Below are 18905 nucleotides of genomic sequence, written 5' to 3'. Positions count from 1 at the left end.
AGTATTATTACAAGATCTAATTCTAGTACAAACATTGGTAGCTGTCAAACGACATGATTCACCTCCTACAATGTTGCCTTAACTCGGTTAAAGGAGTTTCTGCAAGGGACCAACTGTCTCCCATAATTCACGTTTTACAATGTTACCTTTAACCTAATTTCAGTGTTAGTAGATGGTATTCAACTCTTAGTATGGTGCTTGTTAGACAACCTCCAAAAAGATACAACATTCAAGGAATATATGAATTCAGTATAAAAATGGTGATTACATAATAATATTCAAAACTTATATGATTTCAGTATCAAAAGATATATATGTATATGTGATGCCCCTAATAAACTTTATTCAATCAATATGCATTCCATATTTTTGATATATGTATTTGTAATGCAACTCAGAAGCTTTATTACTTGACATACCCTTCAACATCGTGGACACTTCATCATTTAATATGATGATATTACTGTTGGCTAAATATCATATTATATTAAAGTTGAGAAACAATATTCAACTTTGTCATCGAACCTGTACCGAATGACACTTTACAATTAATGAAAGGCAACCACTATAATTACAAAACCCCTGCTCGTAGACAAAATTAACAAACAATTTACTATTTACTATTTATGTTAATTCCTCACCAACGAACACATCCGTAAACGGTAACTAACATCTAAATAAATCTACACCTAGTTGTAAAGCAGTGTGGAATGCAAAATTCTCACACCTCAAATGGAATATTGTATGGCTGACAAATACAGTTTATGGATTGACCCCATCAAAATACTGTATAAACACAGTAAAAGAATTACAATGGAAAATAATACATCATATATCTACCAATAGTTTCATCTCCAAACTTATTGACAAAGGAAAAGCATGTTTTGTCTGTTATATTTCTGCAATATAACAGACAAAACCTTAATGCACTTAGGCTATTTTATGACATAATTCTCAAAAGGATTGTGGACCAGTTTTATCACGAAGGACAAAAGTTTCAATCCATTTGCAGAGCCAAAATATAATGATCCACGTCAGGCATAAGGAAAATAAAATAAATCATTATATATCATTAATCTATACTTTTACTTGGAATATACCATATTCACAAAGCAAGATATTGTGGTATCTGTCCTGCCATTTATCGTCAGGCCCATGTGCTCCTTCCTGTCCCTTTTTAAGGGTCAAGGCACAGAGGCGACAAAGGTCATAGGCTCACACTGAGACGTACGGGTGCAACATATGGGAATTGTTAAGTCTTCGGACCTAACGCCTGAAAAAAACAAGTGTCAAGGGGCCGTTTTATAGTTCTATATTTCTGTAGAGTATAAATATAGGTGAGTTTCTTTGTTTGTGGTCTTTCTCACATTGGCTCAGAGAATATCCAGACTCTGTCTGTGATTGGCATAAACTCTGTATTTGTAATAAATAGTATTACACTATCAGAACCTGCCTTTTGGGTCATTTCCTGAATACATCCCACTCTGGACCACCGGGCTACTACTAAAGGTGAGCTGTTGTATGCAAATTAAACTACAATATGCCAACTGTAAACCTTTTAGTACTTACTGAAATAAACAGATACTCTGTCACCTTAGAAAATGTAGCAAACAAAAAATGTACAAATACCTACCTATAAATATATAATATCTACAAATAGAGGAAACCTTTGTGCTTTGTTGAAAGTTTATTGCTGTACCCTCCACCACAAAATATGATTATATAATATTCCTTATAATTTTCATGACTTTATGTTCTTTGTCTCAAACAAATGATGGAACTACCTAATCTTCGGCTTATTTGTTTATTTATTTTTGTCCTCATGTATTTTACTTCAATGTTATTAATAATAATGGCTTACACTTGTAATGCACTTTACAGGCTTGTCAAAGCGCTACACTATGGTCATTATTCATTTCCACACTTGGTGATGGTAAGCTACTATTGTAGCCACAGCTGGGGGCAGACTGATGGAAGCGAGGCTGCTTCCATCAGTCTGCCCCTCCGACCACCACCTATCATTTGCACACACACCACTTTCATACTAGGCAATGTGGGTGAAGTGCCTTGCCTAAGGACACAACAACAGAACTTGGTCCGAGCGGGACTCGATCCTCCGACCTTCGGGTTGGGGGACCAACACTCTAACCACTGAGCCACTGTCGCCTCTATTTAAAAAATAAAATTAAATAAAATAAAATTAAAAAAAAAAAAAAAAACAAAAAAAAAAAAACATTTCTTTAGCCATTCTGTTCTTCATTTCTTCAGTTTGTCTTTTGTTTTGAATTAAAAAATATTCACAAATTTGTATTTTATTTAGGTCACGTTTGTTAAATATATTTTGAACGTATTTTTTAAACTGTATTACAAAAAATAGGCTGCTTCAGAGGATTAATATTTAATGTCACTGCAATTTCGTGCCCTGCAGCTCGTGCTACATTCACTACGACACGAGCACTGACAACAGCACGAGCTCTGACAACGACACGCCCACTAGAAAATTAGCCGATTTCCTTCTAATCGAAACCCAAACTCAAACACAAACATTTATTTATTGCTGTCCTCATGTATTTTACTTTATCAATATTATAAAAAAAAAAAAAAAAAAAAAATCTTTAGCCGTCTTCATTTCTTCAGTTTGTCTCTTGTTTTGAATTTAAAAACATTCCCATTTTTGTATTTGGTTTAGGCCACGTTTGTTAAATATATTTTGAACGTATTGAACGTAAAATAGGCTGCTTCAGAAGATTAATATTTAATCTCTGCAATTTCGTGCCCTGTTGCTAAGATCGTGCAGGCTGCACTCACTACGACACGCCCACTGATTAGGACACGCCCACTGACAACGACATGCCCACTAGAAAATTAGCCGATTTCCTGCTAATCGAATCCTAAACTCAGACACAAACATTCTTCCTGGAGAGCTGAAAAGCTTGAATAACAAATTGTTCCGCCGAAAGTTCTGAATCGTCCTGCAGCCCATAGCGTCAATTTTTCGCAGAAGAATGATCCAAGGCAAAGTTCGAGTAGCTGTGAAAGTTGGTTTCGTCATCTGAGAGAATGCAATCCAGTCTGTCCCGTCGTGTTGAAGGAAGAAACCTGTACATCTACGACCGTCGATTTGAGAACAGCACCAGAAGAGAAGCATATCTGGTCACACGTGATGTGGACTTAGAGGGCTTAATTCGCATTCTGCATAAGGCATGCATTGTTTCTTTTTTTTTTTTTTTTTTTTTTTTTTTATCTGAGTTGTTTTTATATTCAACATTCTAAAATTCTTCTAGTTTAGCAGAGGCGGATCCAGAGTAAACTGACTGAGGGTTTATATGAGTTTCTATTTAGTTGGGGTCTATGGATCAGCTTTATGTTCCCACGTTTGTTGGTTAATGTTAGAGCCTGGTTTTGAGACTATGATCATGGTTAGGGCCAGGGAAATATTGAGCAGACCTGTGGGAATAGGTATGCTCCCATTTAGTTTGAACCCTTATTGTTTATACTGGTGGTTTCACTATCTAGATTCAGCCAATTCTTTGTTTTAGTAGCCTATTATGTTAGGCCTACAGGACGGTGGTAAAAAAAAAGGATAACAAAAATATATAGGCCAGGATAACTGATTTCCATGCACTATAATAGCTTTTTTTCTCCTTTTGCAAACAGGCATTTGAAGTTCCAGACCATGAATCGTTTCTTTTGGTCACAACAGAGAGGACAGTACTTGATGCAGAAAAGTACTGTGAGTTCATCTCATTAATGAAACATGTACACTGTTATATCAGTTACCATTAAGTAAAAGCCATCTACTTTCTGGGACATTGTATTTTGGACCTCATGGTACTGGATGGACGTGTCCGGGATCTCTCATATTCTTGTAAATAACCCTCCAGAGGACACTGCTTGTTTCTTAGCAAGGACCACAGTGTAGTCGTATTTCATGAATGACACAGTGCCCTCCCCCCTTGACTTATAGTTTCGTTGGCCTCTCCCCTTGACTTATAGTTTAACTTTCTGCTGTAAAGATGTCCGTTTCTGGTGTAAGTATCAAAGAGGACAATGAATCAGAAATGTAAAGTCAGAAGGATTTACTGAGTCTCACACAGGCAAGCTAGCCATAGCTATGAGCCTCCACACAGGATAGAGGGAGAGCCCTGAGGGCTGTTTAAAGGTTATATAGAGTTTATCAGTGTGTTTGTGTGTGAATGATGGTCTTCTGGTCAGAGTGTTATCATTGTGAGCTCCCATGCTACAGCAGGGCTGCAAGAACCTTGAGTCTGAGCAACAATGTATGCTATTATGTTCTATGTGTGTGAAACTTGCTGGTAATTACCGCTATTAGCTTTAGCACTAATACATCAAGTATTCAAGCATAGTTTAAAGTAGTGTGCACTGCTAAATGTAGATAGTTTATACTGTGAACTAATAAACTCTTCAGCAGATGCATAACTCGGACAGAAAGACCTCCTCTTTGTCCTGTTACTGCTGTTGTCCTGAGTCACTGCTACACTGCCGAGTCCAAAGGACTGCACTTTTATACATTATAAGTTTTCTCCTAACTGTCCCAATTATCCAGAGCTCAGCATTGCTCTGGTCCAGATCTTGTCTCACACAGGAACATGCCTCAACAGTGTAGAATTACACAGGGACATGCGAACCACCAAGGACTGGACGTAAATCATGGAATACTATTTAGCTACTTTAATTTCTCTTAATTTCATCCCTAGAGACTTTCATGAAGAATGGAATACTTCATACATGCATATTCATAGACATGTTCTTCTTTTTGTCAGCCCGGCTACAAGATAGTGCCACTCTGTACATGTTACAGAGAGACGACCAAACACTGGAGGTGCCCACACAAGAGCGGATTTATTTCACTCCACATCATGATACTGTGGTGGAGAGTGGCACATACAAATACTATGACAGTGAGGGCAAGAAATCGTTGCGTAAGTATTCACAATATTTTTCTTTTCACATTTGTAAGTCCTGGCAAATGCAAAACAGATTTTTTTAACATAATCTTTTTATATAGCATATGCCCTGGCTGATCTGGTTGACAACGCACTTTCAGCCACGGTGAATAATGCTGGAGTGCGAACAATAGAAATACGAATGGTAGGCTTGCAATACTGAACAAGTTACAGTAAAGTTTAGAATATATCTACTGGGCTGAATCAAACTGTCTTTTTGGTTTAGCTGTTTAATGAGAACTGTGGAAAACCAGCTGTCATTGTGTGGGATAATGGATGTGGTATGACTTCTAAACAACTCAACAACTGGGCAGTGTACAAGCTCTCCAAATTTAACAGGGAAAATGGCAGGTTTGTATTGCAGGTAATTATTATTACTGATTAGGGATGCATCGATCAGATGCTGGTATCGAATATCAGCATCCAAATGTCAATGCCGGTGATGTACTGATTGGACATATAAATTGATAATAGATATTTACTGATGTAGTTAGCCCAGAAATTCTCAGAAACTTATTATTTAGAGAGAGCTGTTCTGTAGTTACTTGAGAGATAAATAACAGCAACATAACACAATTAGATCAGTTTTGTTTTATTTTACTTTTGTTTAAAGGGAATAAATACCGATTTCAGTCTTTGCACAGATATCAGTTGATATTGAATATCAGCAGATACTTAAAGCTGTAGTATCGAAAACGGTATCAAAACTGAAAAAGCTGGATCGGAGCATTCCTATTACTAACACATATATGTGCCTTCAATAAAAAAAATGATTGTTTTTTTTGCAGTGATCAAGGCAACTATACTCATCCTGGTTATGTTTGTCGAAGTCTGAACAGTGACATATCCTACTTTGGAGTAGGAGGAAAACAGGCAGCTTTCTATATTGGAAAGACAATCAGGGTAAATGAAATGCCTTAAAATGCACTATCTACACACAAAAGACTGACTCAAAATGAGAGTACAACATTCCCTGGGCAGTCAGTCTCTCCTACTTTCTGTTCAAATGTAGGAGAATCTGGAACCAGAGCATACCTCAGCTTTACAGAGATTAGTGCTTGTTTCTGCAGAAGTCTATACTGTTTTCATTACTCTTATTATTCTTATTTTATTACTCATAAGCCGGCATTTTTATTTTGACACTTAATCTGCCTGTCAATCACGACCATCAGAAATTAGGGAAATAGGAAATAGGTTAAGGCTATATATTTTGGCTGGCAAGATATTGTTTGTTTATTATTTAATTAAGGGACAATGCATATTAAGAACAGAGGCATGGGGAACGAATCCCACACCTGTAAATATGCAGGATTATAGCCAGGGCTAATTTTCATTCTTTGTTCCTTGCTAGAAACAAAAGGGAAAAAAAAAAACCCAGCCACACCAATATATATGGCCTTAGTATTTATTATAATGTTAAGTTCCACTTTAAGTACATGCCAGTTGTAATTTTTTGTGAACTGTGGAAAGTCCAAGTTGTTTTATTTATATATATATATATATATATATATATATATCCTCCTGAGAACCAAGGGAAAAAGTGTCCTAAAATTACTGTTTTTGTGTGATTTCCTATCTATTTGGGCCTAAAAAAACACCTTACATCTCTGGCATGTGTCTGGCTCCTAGCCTGCGTACAGATGGCTCTGGTTGTGGGATCCTTGTTTTTGTTGGTGGCTGATACTCTTCCTCACTGTCTTCACTGCTGTCATCAAATGAAGGACTATCCAGCAGCTCTTCAGCCAGGTGCAAATTGAAGTCCAGGTACTGCTGTGTGTTCTTAGCTGGTTGATTCAGTGCTTTGCTGTCAGACTTGTACTGGATCCAAGCGTTTGTGATGGCAACATCAAAGAAATGTGTCATCACACGTGACGTCCACTTCTTGGTCCTGGTTGACATGCGGTAGAAGCTCAGCATTCGGTCAGAGGTCTACGCCACCCATGTTGTTATTATATTCCCTGACTACTGCTGGCCGTCTCACTTGTACATGACCTTTGTCTTTGTTGGACCATCTTCTGCAGATATCCTCTGGATCTTTACCATAGACAGTGGAGACCATCAGAACTGGTTTATTATCAAACCATTTTGTCACTGCCAGCTCAGGTCCCCTCCGGACCAATGTCACTGAAGCCCCTCTCCCTTTTTTTCTCAGCTGCTTATCTCCTGGCAGCTGGCATTGCTTTGGAAGCCTGTTCTTCATAATGGTTCCAGTTGCTGGAAGACCCTTTGAGATCAAAGAATCCATGAGATTGATCATTGTGAAATATCGATCAAAAAACACATAAGTTCCTGCAGGAACTGACTCGACCATTCGCAACACCGCTGCAGCTCCAACTCCCAGTCTTTGGCCCATAAAGGTGTCCATGCCCTGATAGACCTTAAAATCCAGGACTAGACCATTTGGCGAGGCAAGCACAAAAACCTTTAGGCCAGTAGGGTTTGGCTTTCCTGGCACATACTGCCTAACTGGGCAGCGGCCTGTGAATGGGATGATTTGCTCGTCAACGCAGACCTTGTCACTCCTTGAAAGGCTGAGACAACCTTGCCTCACACGGTCAAGCAATGGTCTGACTCTCCAAAGAATGTCCGACTCCTTTGCCTCTTCAGTTACATCCAGGTCATTGACAATCTTGAGTGATCTCCTCAGCTTGTAGAACCTATCTCTTGTCATGTTCCTGCTAATAACTGGCACTTTAGTCTTTTTAGCCCAAAACATTTTGACTCTGGGATAGCCAAGGCAGGCCATATGTACTGATATGCCGAAAAAAATCTTAATTTCTTGGGCAGTAGTATTCAGTGACACTCCTGTAGTTTGCAGCTGTCTTTGATTTGTAAAAGCTGCCAGATCCTCAAAGATTCTGTTATCAATGTACTGTGAAAAGTACTGAATTGGACTCCAGTATTCACGGATTGTAGGGTCATCTTGATAGGCAGGAAGCCCCAGGTAGCACAGGTATGAATCTGTTATGATGGGGGAAAGAAATCAATCATTTTTTTCATATCAATTTGGATTAATGCAGTAATTTCAGTGTCATGGATGTGATATGACTCCCTATTGACCAACAAACTTTATAAGCATATTTTTAGGTAACTTATTTATTTATATATATATATATATATATATATATATATATAACAGCATTTACACCTATTACAAATACTACAATCATCTAGCATGATCATAAAATATAATACATTAGCCTGAAACTAAATAAAACATACAAGTTACTCCTGGCCCACAGAACACGACGACATTGCTGCTGCCTCTCTGCCTCTGACTCTGTCTCATCCGATTCTCCTGCATCTTCTTCCTCTCCATCATCATAATCTTCACCTATCACAGGCTGATACTCCTCATTCTCATCCTTTTCCTCATCTGAAAGCTCCAAATCTGAATCTCCCTCTACTATCCGGTATAGAATCCTCTCTGCTTCACTTCTTTCACCTACAACAATGTGCAGTCATTAAATACATTAAAATGGTCCTGGTGTCCACTACAGTTGACATTCATTAAATGCCTGTAATTTCAAAACAGAAATAATGAAACTGTTTTCAGATGTAAAAATGTTGTTCTTAACATGTTTATGAACAAGAAAATATATAATTATCATGGTAAAAATAGCAATAAATAAAGAATATTTGACTTACCTCTCCTCTTTCCATAAAATGTGGTTGTTGGTATGGCAGCCATCTTGATAGAGGAAAACAGTAAAGTTCCCAGCATGCAAACCCATCACATGACACATCACTGGAAAGCCCAGGATGTCCCCTACAGAATACTGTAGGACTTGGGAGGGTTACTCCAAATACTTAAGAAAGATACAGGTGAACAAAATGTCCATTGTAAAGGACACAAATGAATGGGCCGGGTCTCAGGAGGAGATTATATATATATATATATATATATATATATATATATATATATATAATATATATATATATATATATAAACAAGTGGTACATTTAATTTAGAAAATTGGACACATTACACTATTATATTTATTCTGATTACTGTAAAATTGTTTAATTTACATAATTGGCTAAATTTTTAGGTCATCACTAAATCATCCAGCTCCCCCGATGTGCATGAGCTTGTTCTGTCCAAAGCATTATTTGAGAAAAAGGAAAAGAACAAAGAAGACCCTTTTAGCTCAAGCATCTATAATCGCAAAGTAAGTTTGCATATGATTTTACCAGATTTAAGTCTTGTTCTAAAATGTTTATATTTGTATGTGTTTGACATCTTTTGTAGCCTGGTGAGTCGTCACACATTAGCAAACCTGAGGACTGTTTTCTGCATGACCTCATTGCAGAAGAATGTGGCCACCAGAGCTTCACTGCTGTTGTTATTACTGATGTCCTGAAAGAGCACATCACTTTTCTCAAGGAGGATTTTGAATTGTGGACCAGGCAGCTTGCGTGAGTTTTTCCTGCAAAGAAGTATTTTAAGGCATTAAAATCATTATTTGATGTATATTGGGATTTGGCATTGTTGCAGACACATATACCACTATTATTTACATGGGCCCAATGGGAATATTCAAGGAGCAGTATCAAAATCAAGCATTCCAGATTTTGAACTCTCTCAAATTGACATTCTGGTCAGTTGCTTTCAATATAGTCATTTTTTAAAATTTGTATTTCTTAACTTTTGTTACACTTTGTCATGCAATAGATCACTCTCCAGACAAAAAAGAGTCCGTGTGTAGTTAATCTCAGAGACATTGGAACAGACCTGCAAAGCTTGTACATAAAGACTGCTGTTTCTACATTTGAGTTCAGAGCTTGTACTAACCCAGAGGCAGGTATGGTGGAGGGGATACTACGTTATCACCCCTTCCTATATGACCGGGAGACGTACCCCAAGGACCCTGATACCCTTGATGTCCAGCATGGTAAATGCAAAAGACATTAAAAGCTCTAAATGTGATCATAACGGTATCATTTTCATTTTTTTCATGTTCCCAGGATATGTTGAAGATGATGTAAATGAGTATAATACTGATAGCACTGCCCAAAAGCAAAAGAAGCCGGTCTTTGAATGCTATTGGAATGGACGTCTTATTCCATACACAACAGTACAAGAGTAAATACAGTATGATAGATTAAAGATATTCTTTAAACAATAAGTAAACTGTTCATTTCTTTTTACAGCTTTGATTGGTGTGCCCAGGCTCCTAAAGGATCCGAGTTGCCGGCTGAGTGCTACAATCGTATCTCTGGTGTGCTCTTCACAGATGACACGTTTAAAGTCACTGAGAATAAACTTACATTCATAGACCTGGAGCAGAAACTGAAAAACAAAGAAACAATATTCACCTTTGTTAAGAATGGGCAGGTCAGTGAATGAATAATGGCTATTTGAGGAAAATGGATATTAGCAATGAAGAATCTTTGTTTAACAAATTGTTTTCACTGTTTTAACTGGCTCCACAGAAACAAAGATCTAACCTCAAGAGGGAGTTTTCTCAGTGGCTACAATCCTGTCATGAAAACTTTGACAAACAAGTGAAGTTTATGACGTATGAGGGCACAATCACACGGGATGATATACCAACCAAGAGGAACCAGCATCCATGGGCCACATTCTCGAAAATGGAATGGGGTGGTCGAATTTACCAGGCGGGCGATTATGTGAGCCTATATAGATATTTCATTGTATACTATACACATGGGAGGCATTCAGAATTTTATTGCTATATTTTTTTTAATTAACAGGTCAAGTCTCTAAAAACTGTACCTATTTACAATGGTAAAGTGAATCGCTTCCTATTGTTTGGAATTCATCAATATGATGAAGATGTGTATGGTCCTGGAGGTCAGGTGGAAATTGGTTTGGTGAGTGTGTGTTACTTTGGTGACAAAACGAACCTGGCAAGTTGGTAAAATTTCATGTACACAACAGAAATTGTGGAAACTAAATGTGACCTGTTTTGCAGGAGCCCAAAGGACTTTATGAAAAGACAAAAATCATATCTCTATCTAAAATTGACAGAAATGCTACTGATGAAGAAATCAAGAAAAACATTAAGAATGATTCTGCAAAGTCAGTAGTAAATGTATTCATTAAGGCCAGACATTACATTTTAGCATTTTATTTTTTCAATTTTTGCTTTTTTAAAAAATCAGTTTGCTTGTTCATAGATTTACAAGTGACATTGTAACTCTACTCACACAGAAACTTAAAGATTATGCCTTAAAATAACACAAACAAGATTTAGACACAAGTTACAAAAGGATCAGTTTATCTAAGCCTGATGTATTAAAACCAATTAAGTTGAAGTTAGCGCAAATACTAAATTAGATTTCCTAAATTGAAAACTGGCTTTCCATTTTTCTGATTTATATATCCCAAATATGTGCAACATATTACACATAAAATTATTTATTTGCATCTGGAAACATCTCTCAATTTACGATTTTCTCCTTTCACCTGCAGTGTCTCGTCTTAAACTTGACGCAGTGACTCTGTCTTAAGTTTCATGCAGTGTCTTCTTTTTACCAGGCTTCCAGACAAACTTGAGGTGCTATGGCCTGAAGGCAACCAATGGCCAGACAACACAACCCACCCAGCTGGAACTGTACTAGGTAAATCATATCTGGGGTCAGACTTTATGGTAGGGTGCTAACAGTTTCTCTGAAACTTTCTCCTCAAAGGACCAATAAATGTAAAGATTCTGAATAAGAAGGGGGATACAATTTCTATCCTGCCATCCGTGGGCCGTGGAATGACCAAAAAAATGTCAGTTGTGCTCAAATTGGTGCATCATGGTAAGCTCTTTTACAATACCTTTGGCTTTAAATTCTTTGCTGAATTTAACACTCAAGATCATTTGCTGAAATTCTTTTCAGTTTCTAAGGGAGATGAAGAGATTTGCTCCATGGAAGCTGAACATTCATCAACGTGGAATTTTTGGTTCAAAGGGATTGGTAATAGTGTCTTTTATTTCTTTTGTTTAATGGAAAAAGAAAACATGGCCACTAATGAACATTTTTAATAGGGAACATTTTCAAGCTGGGAAAATATACATTGCATTTAATTACCATTCAAAGTGAGACCAAAGCCAATGAATTTGGAGAAAGACGTCTTCCTCATTTTAAGCTTAGGTTTGCCATCAAAGGTGAGTGGAAAATACAACTATAGTATAGTTTATACAGCATATAATCAAATGTTTTAGGATATCAGACTTTCACACTGTTATTCTCTCCTACATTTTGCAGAGGATGTGGCAGATCAATTTGATATGGCCACAGTCAGCTCAATTCTTCGTATTGGAGTACCTTTTGATATTTCTTTGGAGTTTAAGGACAGATATGGTCATACTGTTAAACCTCACCCAGATTTGAAACCTACACTTCAGTGCAGGTGCATTATGGCTGTCAATGTCATATTTATTTTATATTTTTTACTAATTTCAAAGTGGTAGTTGGTATTCTAGTTAGTGGTTTTTCAACTATTAGTTAGTATTTATAAATGCATTAATACTTATTAAAATTATTAAGGAAGGTATGAACAAAAGCATCTATTGATGCTAATGAGCTATATGTAATGGGAAGAAAATACTTAATGCTGAAATACTTGTAAAATATGTCCTTAGATGCATTAATAAGTAGAGATAGATCGATATATCTGTCTGATATTTGCACTGTATAGCACATCAGCTATCGGCCTTTAATCTCTAGCACTGGCCAATATTTGGTTTTGGCCAACATGCTGTCAAAAAAATACACATAAAGCTTAATTTGAAGCTTAATTTTGATAACACAAAAAGTGGCTGCGGGTTAGATTGTAATAGATTTAAATTACATAAAGAGAAAATGATCTAAATCGGTCCTACACATCAACCCAAAAATATCGACAGAGCTTATCCTCTGTTTTCTAAACAATCTGTATCAGCTTTGTGTATTATAAATACCAACCAGAGATGCAATTAAGCTTTTATTATGCTTTTTACTATTAGTTGGCTGTTATTTTGTGCTCCCTAAACTCAAGTGTTGCCAATGTTTTTTATAGAGGTTTGGATGTTGCATATGAACAAGTGAAATGTGGAAACAACACCATGTCAATTAAGAATGTCAAAGCAACAGGAAAGCTCAAGAATCATCTAGAACCGAATGTGAGTGAAAATGTGTCTGCTTTATTTCTGTATGCTTGCTTTGTGCATTTAATACTATTTCTCTACACTCATTAATATTGTGCTTTTAGCCGTATGACATAAAGGTGACAGTAGATGGTCTCAAAGAGCACTCCAAAACATTGAAGATTACTGTACTTCCTGGTAAAGTTTTTTTTTCCATTACATTTTCTTTTGAAATGTCTCTAATGCAAATTAATTAAACCCATTTTCCATGTAAACCTCACATGACACACTTTTATGTTTTAGGTAACCCACACTCCATCCAAGTATTTCCCAAAGAGAACCCAGTCAAGGTGGAGAATGGCAACACAATTAAATGGGGTGTTATGGTTCAAGATGAGGCTGGAAACCTCACTGCAACACCCAATATGACTGTTCGATGCTATGTATGAAATCATTTTTTAAGCCTGTGTTCTGTGTATCAGTAAATATGACATTTCTCTCTATAATCCATTTTAGGTTCCACAGCACCCACCAGCAAACATAAGCTGCATTGCCGGAGCTGGTGAATATGTTACAAAGCCCATCTATGTCTCACTTGTCAAAGGAAATCCACAAAGTCTTCTAGTTCAATTCAATGTTCCTGTGAGTAATCAATGCTTTTTTATTTACTCTATAGACAATTTGGAGTGTAAGATGGTATGTTGTCTTTCAGAATCAAAGGGGTATAAAAGAAGTCACCCGTGAGTTGCTTGTGGTGCCCAGTAAAAGAATCAGTTGTATAAAGATCTATGAAAAGGATGCAGGTTTTGAACTGAAAAACAATGACAAGGTCAACTGGATGGCTGGCAGTCTGTTGGAAAATCTGTACTTCACACTTTATGATGAGGGCAATAGAGAGGTTCCTATCACAGCTGAGGTGGCTTCAAAGATTCAGGTAAGTAGAATGTGTAATGCGGCTAAAGGTACAGATGTATTACACCTGACAGCAATTTTAAAAACAATCCTTCAAGGTTAACTGGACTGGGAAAATCAATCGGAAAGAACTGATGAAAGGCAAGCTCCCTGATGTTACAGTTCCAACCAAAATTGATGCTGAGAATTTTTACCAAGTGTTGTACCAAGACCAGAGTGTCTCTGTCTCCTTTAGCTTTGTGTAAGTTTTTTAATTATTAGACCCATACATTCTAAATGGGCACCCTCGGGAGTGGGTAAAGTGCTCATGCACACTAGTACTCTATATGGAGGATGTTCTACATTCATTATGCACTTCTTCCAGACCTCTTCCTGATGAGCCTGCAGGATTAAAAGCAGTTCTCCCAAAATGCACAGCAAGACTTGGGGAAATTCTGCCTGAGTCTATAAGTGAGTGTTATCTTATTATCCTGGAAAGCATTTGACTGAACATTTGATATTCACTAAGTTTTCTCCACAGCCCTAGAACTTGTGGACAGATATGAAAATGTCACAAAGACATTGACACCATCATGTGTGAATGAAATAATGGTAGAGGGCGAGGGTCTGGACAGAGAAGCTTTAACATTAACATTTGAGGTGAGAGTGCACATGTGTCAGATCTATTCTTTATCATTCAAGCATTCATGTAAACATTGCATTTTTAATAATGAGATTTTGTCTTTGCTCTGTGTCAAAATCAGGAGAGTAACTGTTCAGTTGTAGTCACTGGTGTGCGCTTCACCTCTGGGACTCCTGGTACCAGGGAGATGAGTTTTACCTTTGGAGATTTTACATGCCACGCCAGACTTGAAGTGACTGCAGGAATTCCTGCAAAGCTTGCTCTTATCAATGAACAGGACCAGGTAAGCTCCGTATTTTTCTTTGCAAAAATGTTTTAAGAAGTGATTGTGCTCATTAATTTTGCGTAATTCCTAACTTTTTCCTCCTAGTTTTTGCATGTTTTGAATGGTCATGGCATTTCCACACCATTTGTCATCCAACTGTGTGACCAGTGGGGCAATCCCTCCCCAGATAGGAGGGTTGTGGTAAAAATATTGGCCTCAGCTGAATTAAATGTATGTTTCTCAGTTATGCTATGTACATAAATTAAGCCACACTTCCATTAACTTTTTATTACTTTCATATGGTAGATGAATACAAATGTATCGTCACAGCCAGTGAATGCAAAGGGACAAGCTTCCTTCAATGTGACTTGTGTGACTGGACCTAAGTAAGAAAAAGCCACAAGGGGGCACCAGTTCCTTAAAAACAATATTCATTTTGAATTTTTTTTTTTTTTTAACTGTCAAGATAAGTGTAAAGTTATTCATCAGTGCCTTTGTTTGAAGGGGATCATATGAGCTAAAATTTAAAGGATTTTTTAAAAAAGATCCAATACCTGGACCATCTGTGAAACTGAATGTCCTTCCTGATCCCAATAAACCTGTCAGCTTAGAAGTGGAGTATGATAAAACGGCCACTTTTGTCGCTGGCAAATTGTTCCCTGGTATGTGACGGCTCAGATATATATGTACTAAATGTTTTTATTTTGAATTACTAACTACAGTCGGCTCCATGTTTGTTCAGTATTTTTAGTGACTGTTATGTCAGATGAAGGTAAGCCTATCGTAAACAAAGGAGCTGTGTCTATGCTGTATTGGAAGGGAGAGTTGTCAAGAAATGCACCTCCAAATACAGTAGGTGTCATATCCAAACCAAACAGTTAAGTTACTAAGATGGTAAAGTTATTTACCCAATATTATCCTTTTTAGGCAATTGAGTTTCAATGTTGTGAGCCCAAGGAGACTGAAAAGAAGGACATTTTTTATTTCAGGTATAATGGCAAGTTTTGTTGTTTCTGAATTGTATTACCTAATATGTAAATGTTGTTTTCCTGTTTGTAGAGAAAAGCCTATCCCAGAACATGTTGGAAACTATACTATCCAATTCTGCTTACGTGACATCAACAATGAAATAACATTGCGTAATGATCAGGTATGAAGAATGTTAAATTGCCAAATAACCATTGTGCCTACCCATAACTGAACAGATGTTTGTGTGACTTATGTTTTCTTATGTTTTTTTTTTTTTTTCTGGTTAGATTGTTATAAATGTGGTGGCAAATAGGCCGACAAAGCTGGCTCCTGAAATTCCACCTCCAACACAAGTTGTATCTTACAGTGAAGACATTGCCAAAAGAATGTTGGTGGATAATATGACTCTGATGATAATGGTGAGCCGCAAACACGGGTCTCTTTGTCCCTTGTATTGTCCCTTGTATTTGTCTCTGTCCTTTTTTTTTTTTTTTTTTACAGGATCAGTATGGCAACCCAGCAGGTCAAGGACTGAATGGGGATGTTGAGATCTGTATAAAAAACTTGAATGGGCAGACCAGAAAGGAACTTCCTTTGTTTGAAGATAAAACTACTAGTTGTAAAATTAAGCTGGAGAATGGAAAGGCTCATGTTTCTGTAAGTTTATTTCTTTATAAAAGGATGGACAAAAATGTCTCATAGTGACTATCTGAACATGAATTTTCTACAGAAACTTGCCATAATGAAGAAAAGTCCTGGGATACATGGTGTCACATATATGGTCCTCTTCAGACCTGTTCTTTCTCCAAGAGTTCATGGGGATCTGGATTCTTATGAGTTTCACTTTAGCTTTTCTAATGGTAAATTATGCCTTCCTTTTTGGCTACCGGTAATCTTTATACTGCACCTCTGAAAAACTAACATTTCCTATACTTTAGATGAAGAGAACCAGAAAAAACACGTGGCATTGTCCAGAAAAAGGGACACAATCAAAGAAGATATTATAAAAATTAAAAATGAAGACAATGAACGCAAGAAGTTAATGAAAGAGTACGAAGGTATGGCTCCATTTAAATAATAATAATGACTTTTTGCTATTATTACAACTATTGTTATCATTATTATTACTTTTAGTAGTAGTAGTGGCATTATCATTATTATTATTCAAACATAATATGCTGCTTTGTATGTGTTTGTTGCATTGTTTCTCATTTTGTTTTTTGCTTTTTTAATATCAGAGCTACTTCAAAAATTATGTCAAAAAGAGGCAGCTCTTCGAAATCAACTCATAAAGGATTGTAATGAGAACTTACCAGAAAATGCATCTGTAATATATTCTTTCGTTTAAATATTGATCCCATGTGCATGTAAAAAAAACACTTGATACATTTGATCATGTATTTTATAGATTGAGATGGTTGAGAAAATTCTAAATCAAAGGCTGCTTGAAGCTGACTGGACTTGGAAAGCAAGAAGATATTGCAGGATATTGAATAACCATAAAGGACCAGGCATTTTAGGAAAGGTAAGGTGTTGTATATTGTATTGCTTATTTTAATTCTAAATAGCTAATTGAACTGATAATCATACATCATTCCTTTTATACCTCTGCAGCTTTACTGTATGACATTTAAGACAAAATCACAATGAATTGACTTTGCACACAGGTGGGTCACTTGGCGCACGTGATGAATGACTCTGAAGCCTGGGTGATCTCATGGCACATCAGAGGTGACATGGACTGTGTCGTCACTACGACAACAGCAGCTGCGCGTCAAATCTACAACCTCACTAATGGCAATCAGCAGGTTTTGCCCATTGATGGGATTAACCCCTCTTGTAGAAGGTATGTTTTTTTTCAACCATGTAAAAAAAATAATTTTGTAGTTTGTAAAATTTTTAATCTGATAATGCACAGTATATACTCCATACTGTACCAGTTTATGTGTGATACCTTGTCAGAACCCTCCCACCATTACCCCATATAAGAAATGGTCGTGTACTTTTTGAGCCAAAGGGAAATCCAGTGTATGCGGCAAATGTTCTGATTTACCCTGAAAATCAAAAAGACTGTGAGATTGGTGAGTAAGGAGGAGAATAATTTTTGTGCTCTACATATGAAGCAAACTTGGACCAGTTTGAACGATTGGACAAATGTTTAAAAATGATCTACTTGATTGTCATGCAGTGTTCAGAAATCTTCTGGGAAGTACCATCTTGATTGATGACCTGGACTCTGCAAGCTATTACAGACAGTCTGTAAGTCAAAATGTCATCATAGACATTATTTAACATACACTACCTTGTTCTTTATACTTTTTAATGATACACTTTTTGTGTAGGCGGTGAGATGTGGTGAGATGTGTCAGACCATTCTCACCAGGCAAGGGGAGAGGATCAGCTCCAAAGGAAAGTTTGGGGGTGCACAGAACAAAGCTCCACCCTATAACAAGTTGGAGATGTTTGGAGCCCCCGTACCTGAGCGCTACTTCAGCCTTCAAAGAAATATAGGTATCGTATTGAATTATTTGTTCCATCCACTTTGAAAAGTATTATTGTAATCTCATATAAGTCTTTTAATATAGATCTACTCCAGCAGTACAGAAATGCTCTTGAAAAAAAGCTACAACATATACAGGAACAGACTAAGACATTTAATCATTTGGATGTCATAATCAAGAAGAATCGGGAGTCTTTGGGGATTATGGACAAACAACTGCAAGAGATTGAGACACAACTTGGTATGAAATGTGACATAACATAAAACGATGAATGTTTGTTTGTCTCTGTAAAGATTATTTTGTTTTGCTTTTTTTTCTCCAGCGACCCCACTCAAAAGGGTATCTGACAGCGGTTGTGATACGTCTGGCATTGCTGCTAAACGAGCAAAATTTTAATCAAGATAATGCTATGAAAATGCCAAAAGTAATGTGGAAAGTGACTTCTGTGGATGTATTTTGTTTTTGACAATGCAAGAGTTTTATATACTTTTATTGCTCCTTTTTGTAAAGTTTAGATTTGTTTGTCGTAACCATTATTAAAAAAACAGATACAAGTTTTGCCTGTGTTTTCTTTTTCTTGTTTACTGA

General features: G+C 36.8%; 1 protein-coding gene across 3 annotated transcripts; it reads left to right on the top strand.

Moving 5' to 3' along the window:
- Positions 1-2828: 2828 nt before the first annotated feature.
- Positions 2829-18864, top strand: smchd1 (structural maintenance of chromosomes flexible hinge domain containing 1). Of its 3 annotated transcripts, XM_055230238.1 has the most exons (47): positions 2829-3201; positions 3658-3733; positions 4785-4943; positions 5030-5112; positions 5194-5318; positions 5756-5870; positions 9020-9139; positions 9220-9386; positions 9466-9568; positions 9643-9862; positions 9936-10053; positions 10122-10305; positions 10404-10601; positions 10686-10805; positions 10907-11013; positions 11473-11555; positions 11625-11738; positions 11820-11897; positions 11969-12088; positions 12189-12333; positions 12982-13084; positions 13174-13246; positions 13352-13491; positions 13565-13690; positions 13761-13982; positions 14059-14201; positions 14325-14410; positions 14481-14599; positions 14704-14865; positions 14953-15078; positions 15154-15233; positions 15352-15509; positions 15590-15699; positions 15775-15836; positions 15907-15997; positions 16104-16235; positions 16318-16473; positions 16547-16676; positions 16755-16874; positions 17055-17143; positions 17225-17341; positions 17484-17662; positions 17779-17897; positions 18005-18075; positions 18159-18327; positions 18402-18557; positions 18640-18864. In XM_055230238.1, exons 1-47 carry the CDS (start codon positions 3061-3063, stop codon positions 18711-18713), a joined length of 5889 nt encoding a protein of 1962 aa, XP_055086213.1. In that variant the 5' UTR covers positions 2829-3060; the 3' UTR covers positions 18714-18864. The 3 variants fall into 3 exon arrangements, 2 of the variants coding, with proteins under 2 accessions (XP_055086213.1, XP_055086214.1); XR_008649162.1 differs by lacking the exons at positions 18159-18327; positions 18402-18557; positions 18640-18864 and having other exon boundaries at positions 2886-3201; positions 17757-17897; XM_055230239.1 differs by lacking the exons at positions 2829-3201; positions 3658-3733; positions 4785-4943 and having other exon boundaries at positions 5091-5112; positions 5194-5331; positions 18640-18858.
- Positions 18865-18905: the final 41 nt, after the last annotated feature.

The sequence above is a fragment of the Periophthalmus magnuspinnatus genome, chromosome 20, assembly GCF_009829125.3.
Source record: "Periophthalmus magnuspinnatus isolate fPerMag1 chromosome 20, fPerMag1.2.pri, whole genome shotgun sequence".
Classification (NCBI taxonomy): domain Eukaryota; kingdom Metazoa; phylum Chordata; class Actinopteri; order Gobiiformes; family Gobiidae; genus Periophthalmus; species Periophthalmus magnuspinnatus.
This window is presented reverse-complemented; position numbering and strand designations above follow the sequence as displayed.

What these genes read in the sequence shown, in the direction of transcription:
- smchd1 (XM_055230238.1), top strand. Translation starts at nt 3,061, where the DNA reads ATGCAATCCAGTCTGTCCCGTCGTGTTGAAGGAAGAAACCTGTACATC. An exon ending in CCTTTGTTAAGAATGGGCAG is followed by an intron (nt 10,306 to 10,403) that starts GTCAGTGAATGA and finishes CTGGCTCCACAG; the next exon opens with AAACAAAGATCTAACCTCAA. An exon ending in GCTTAGGTTTGCCATCAAAG is followed by an intron (nt 12,089 to 12,188) that starts GTGAGTGGAAAA and finishes TACATTTTGCAG; the next exon opens with AGGATGTGGCAGATCAATTT.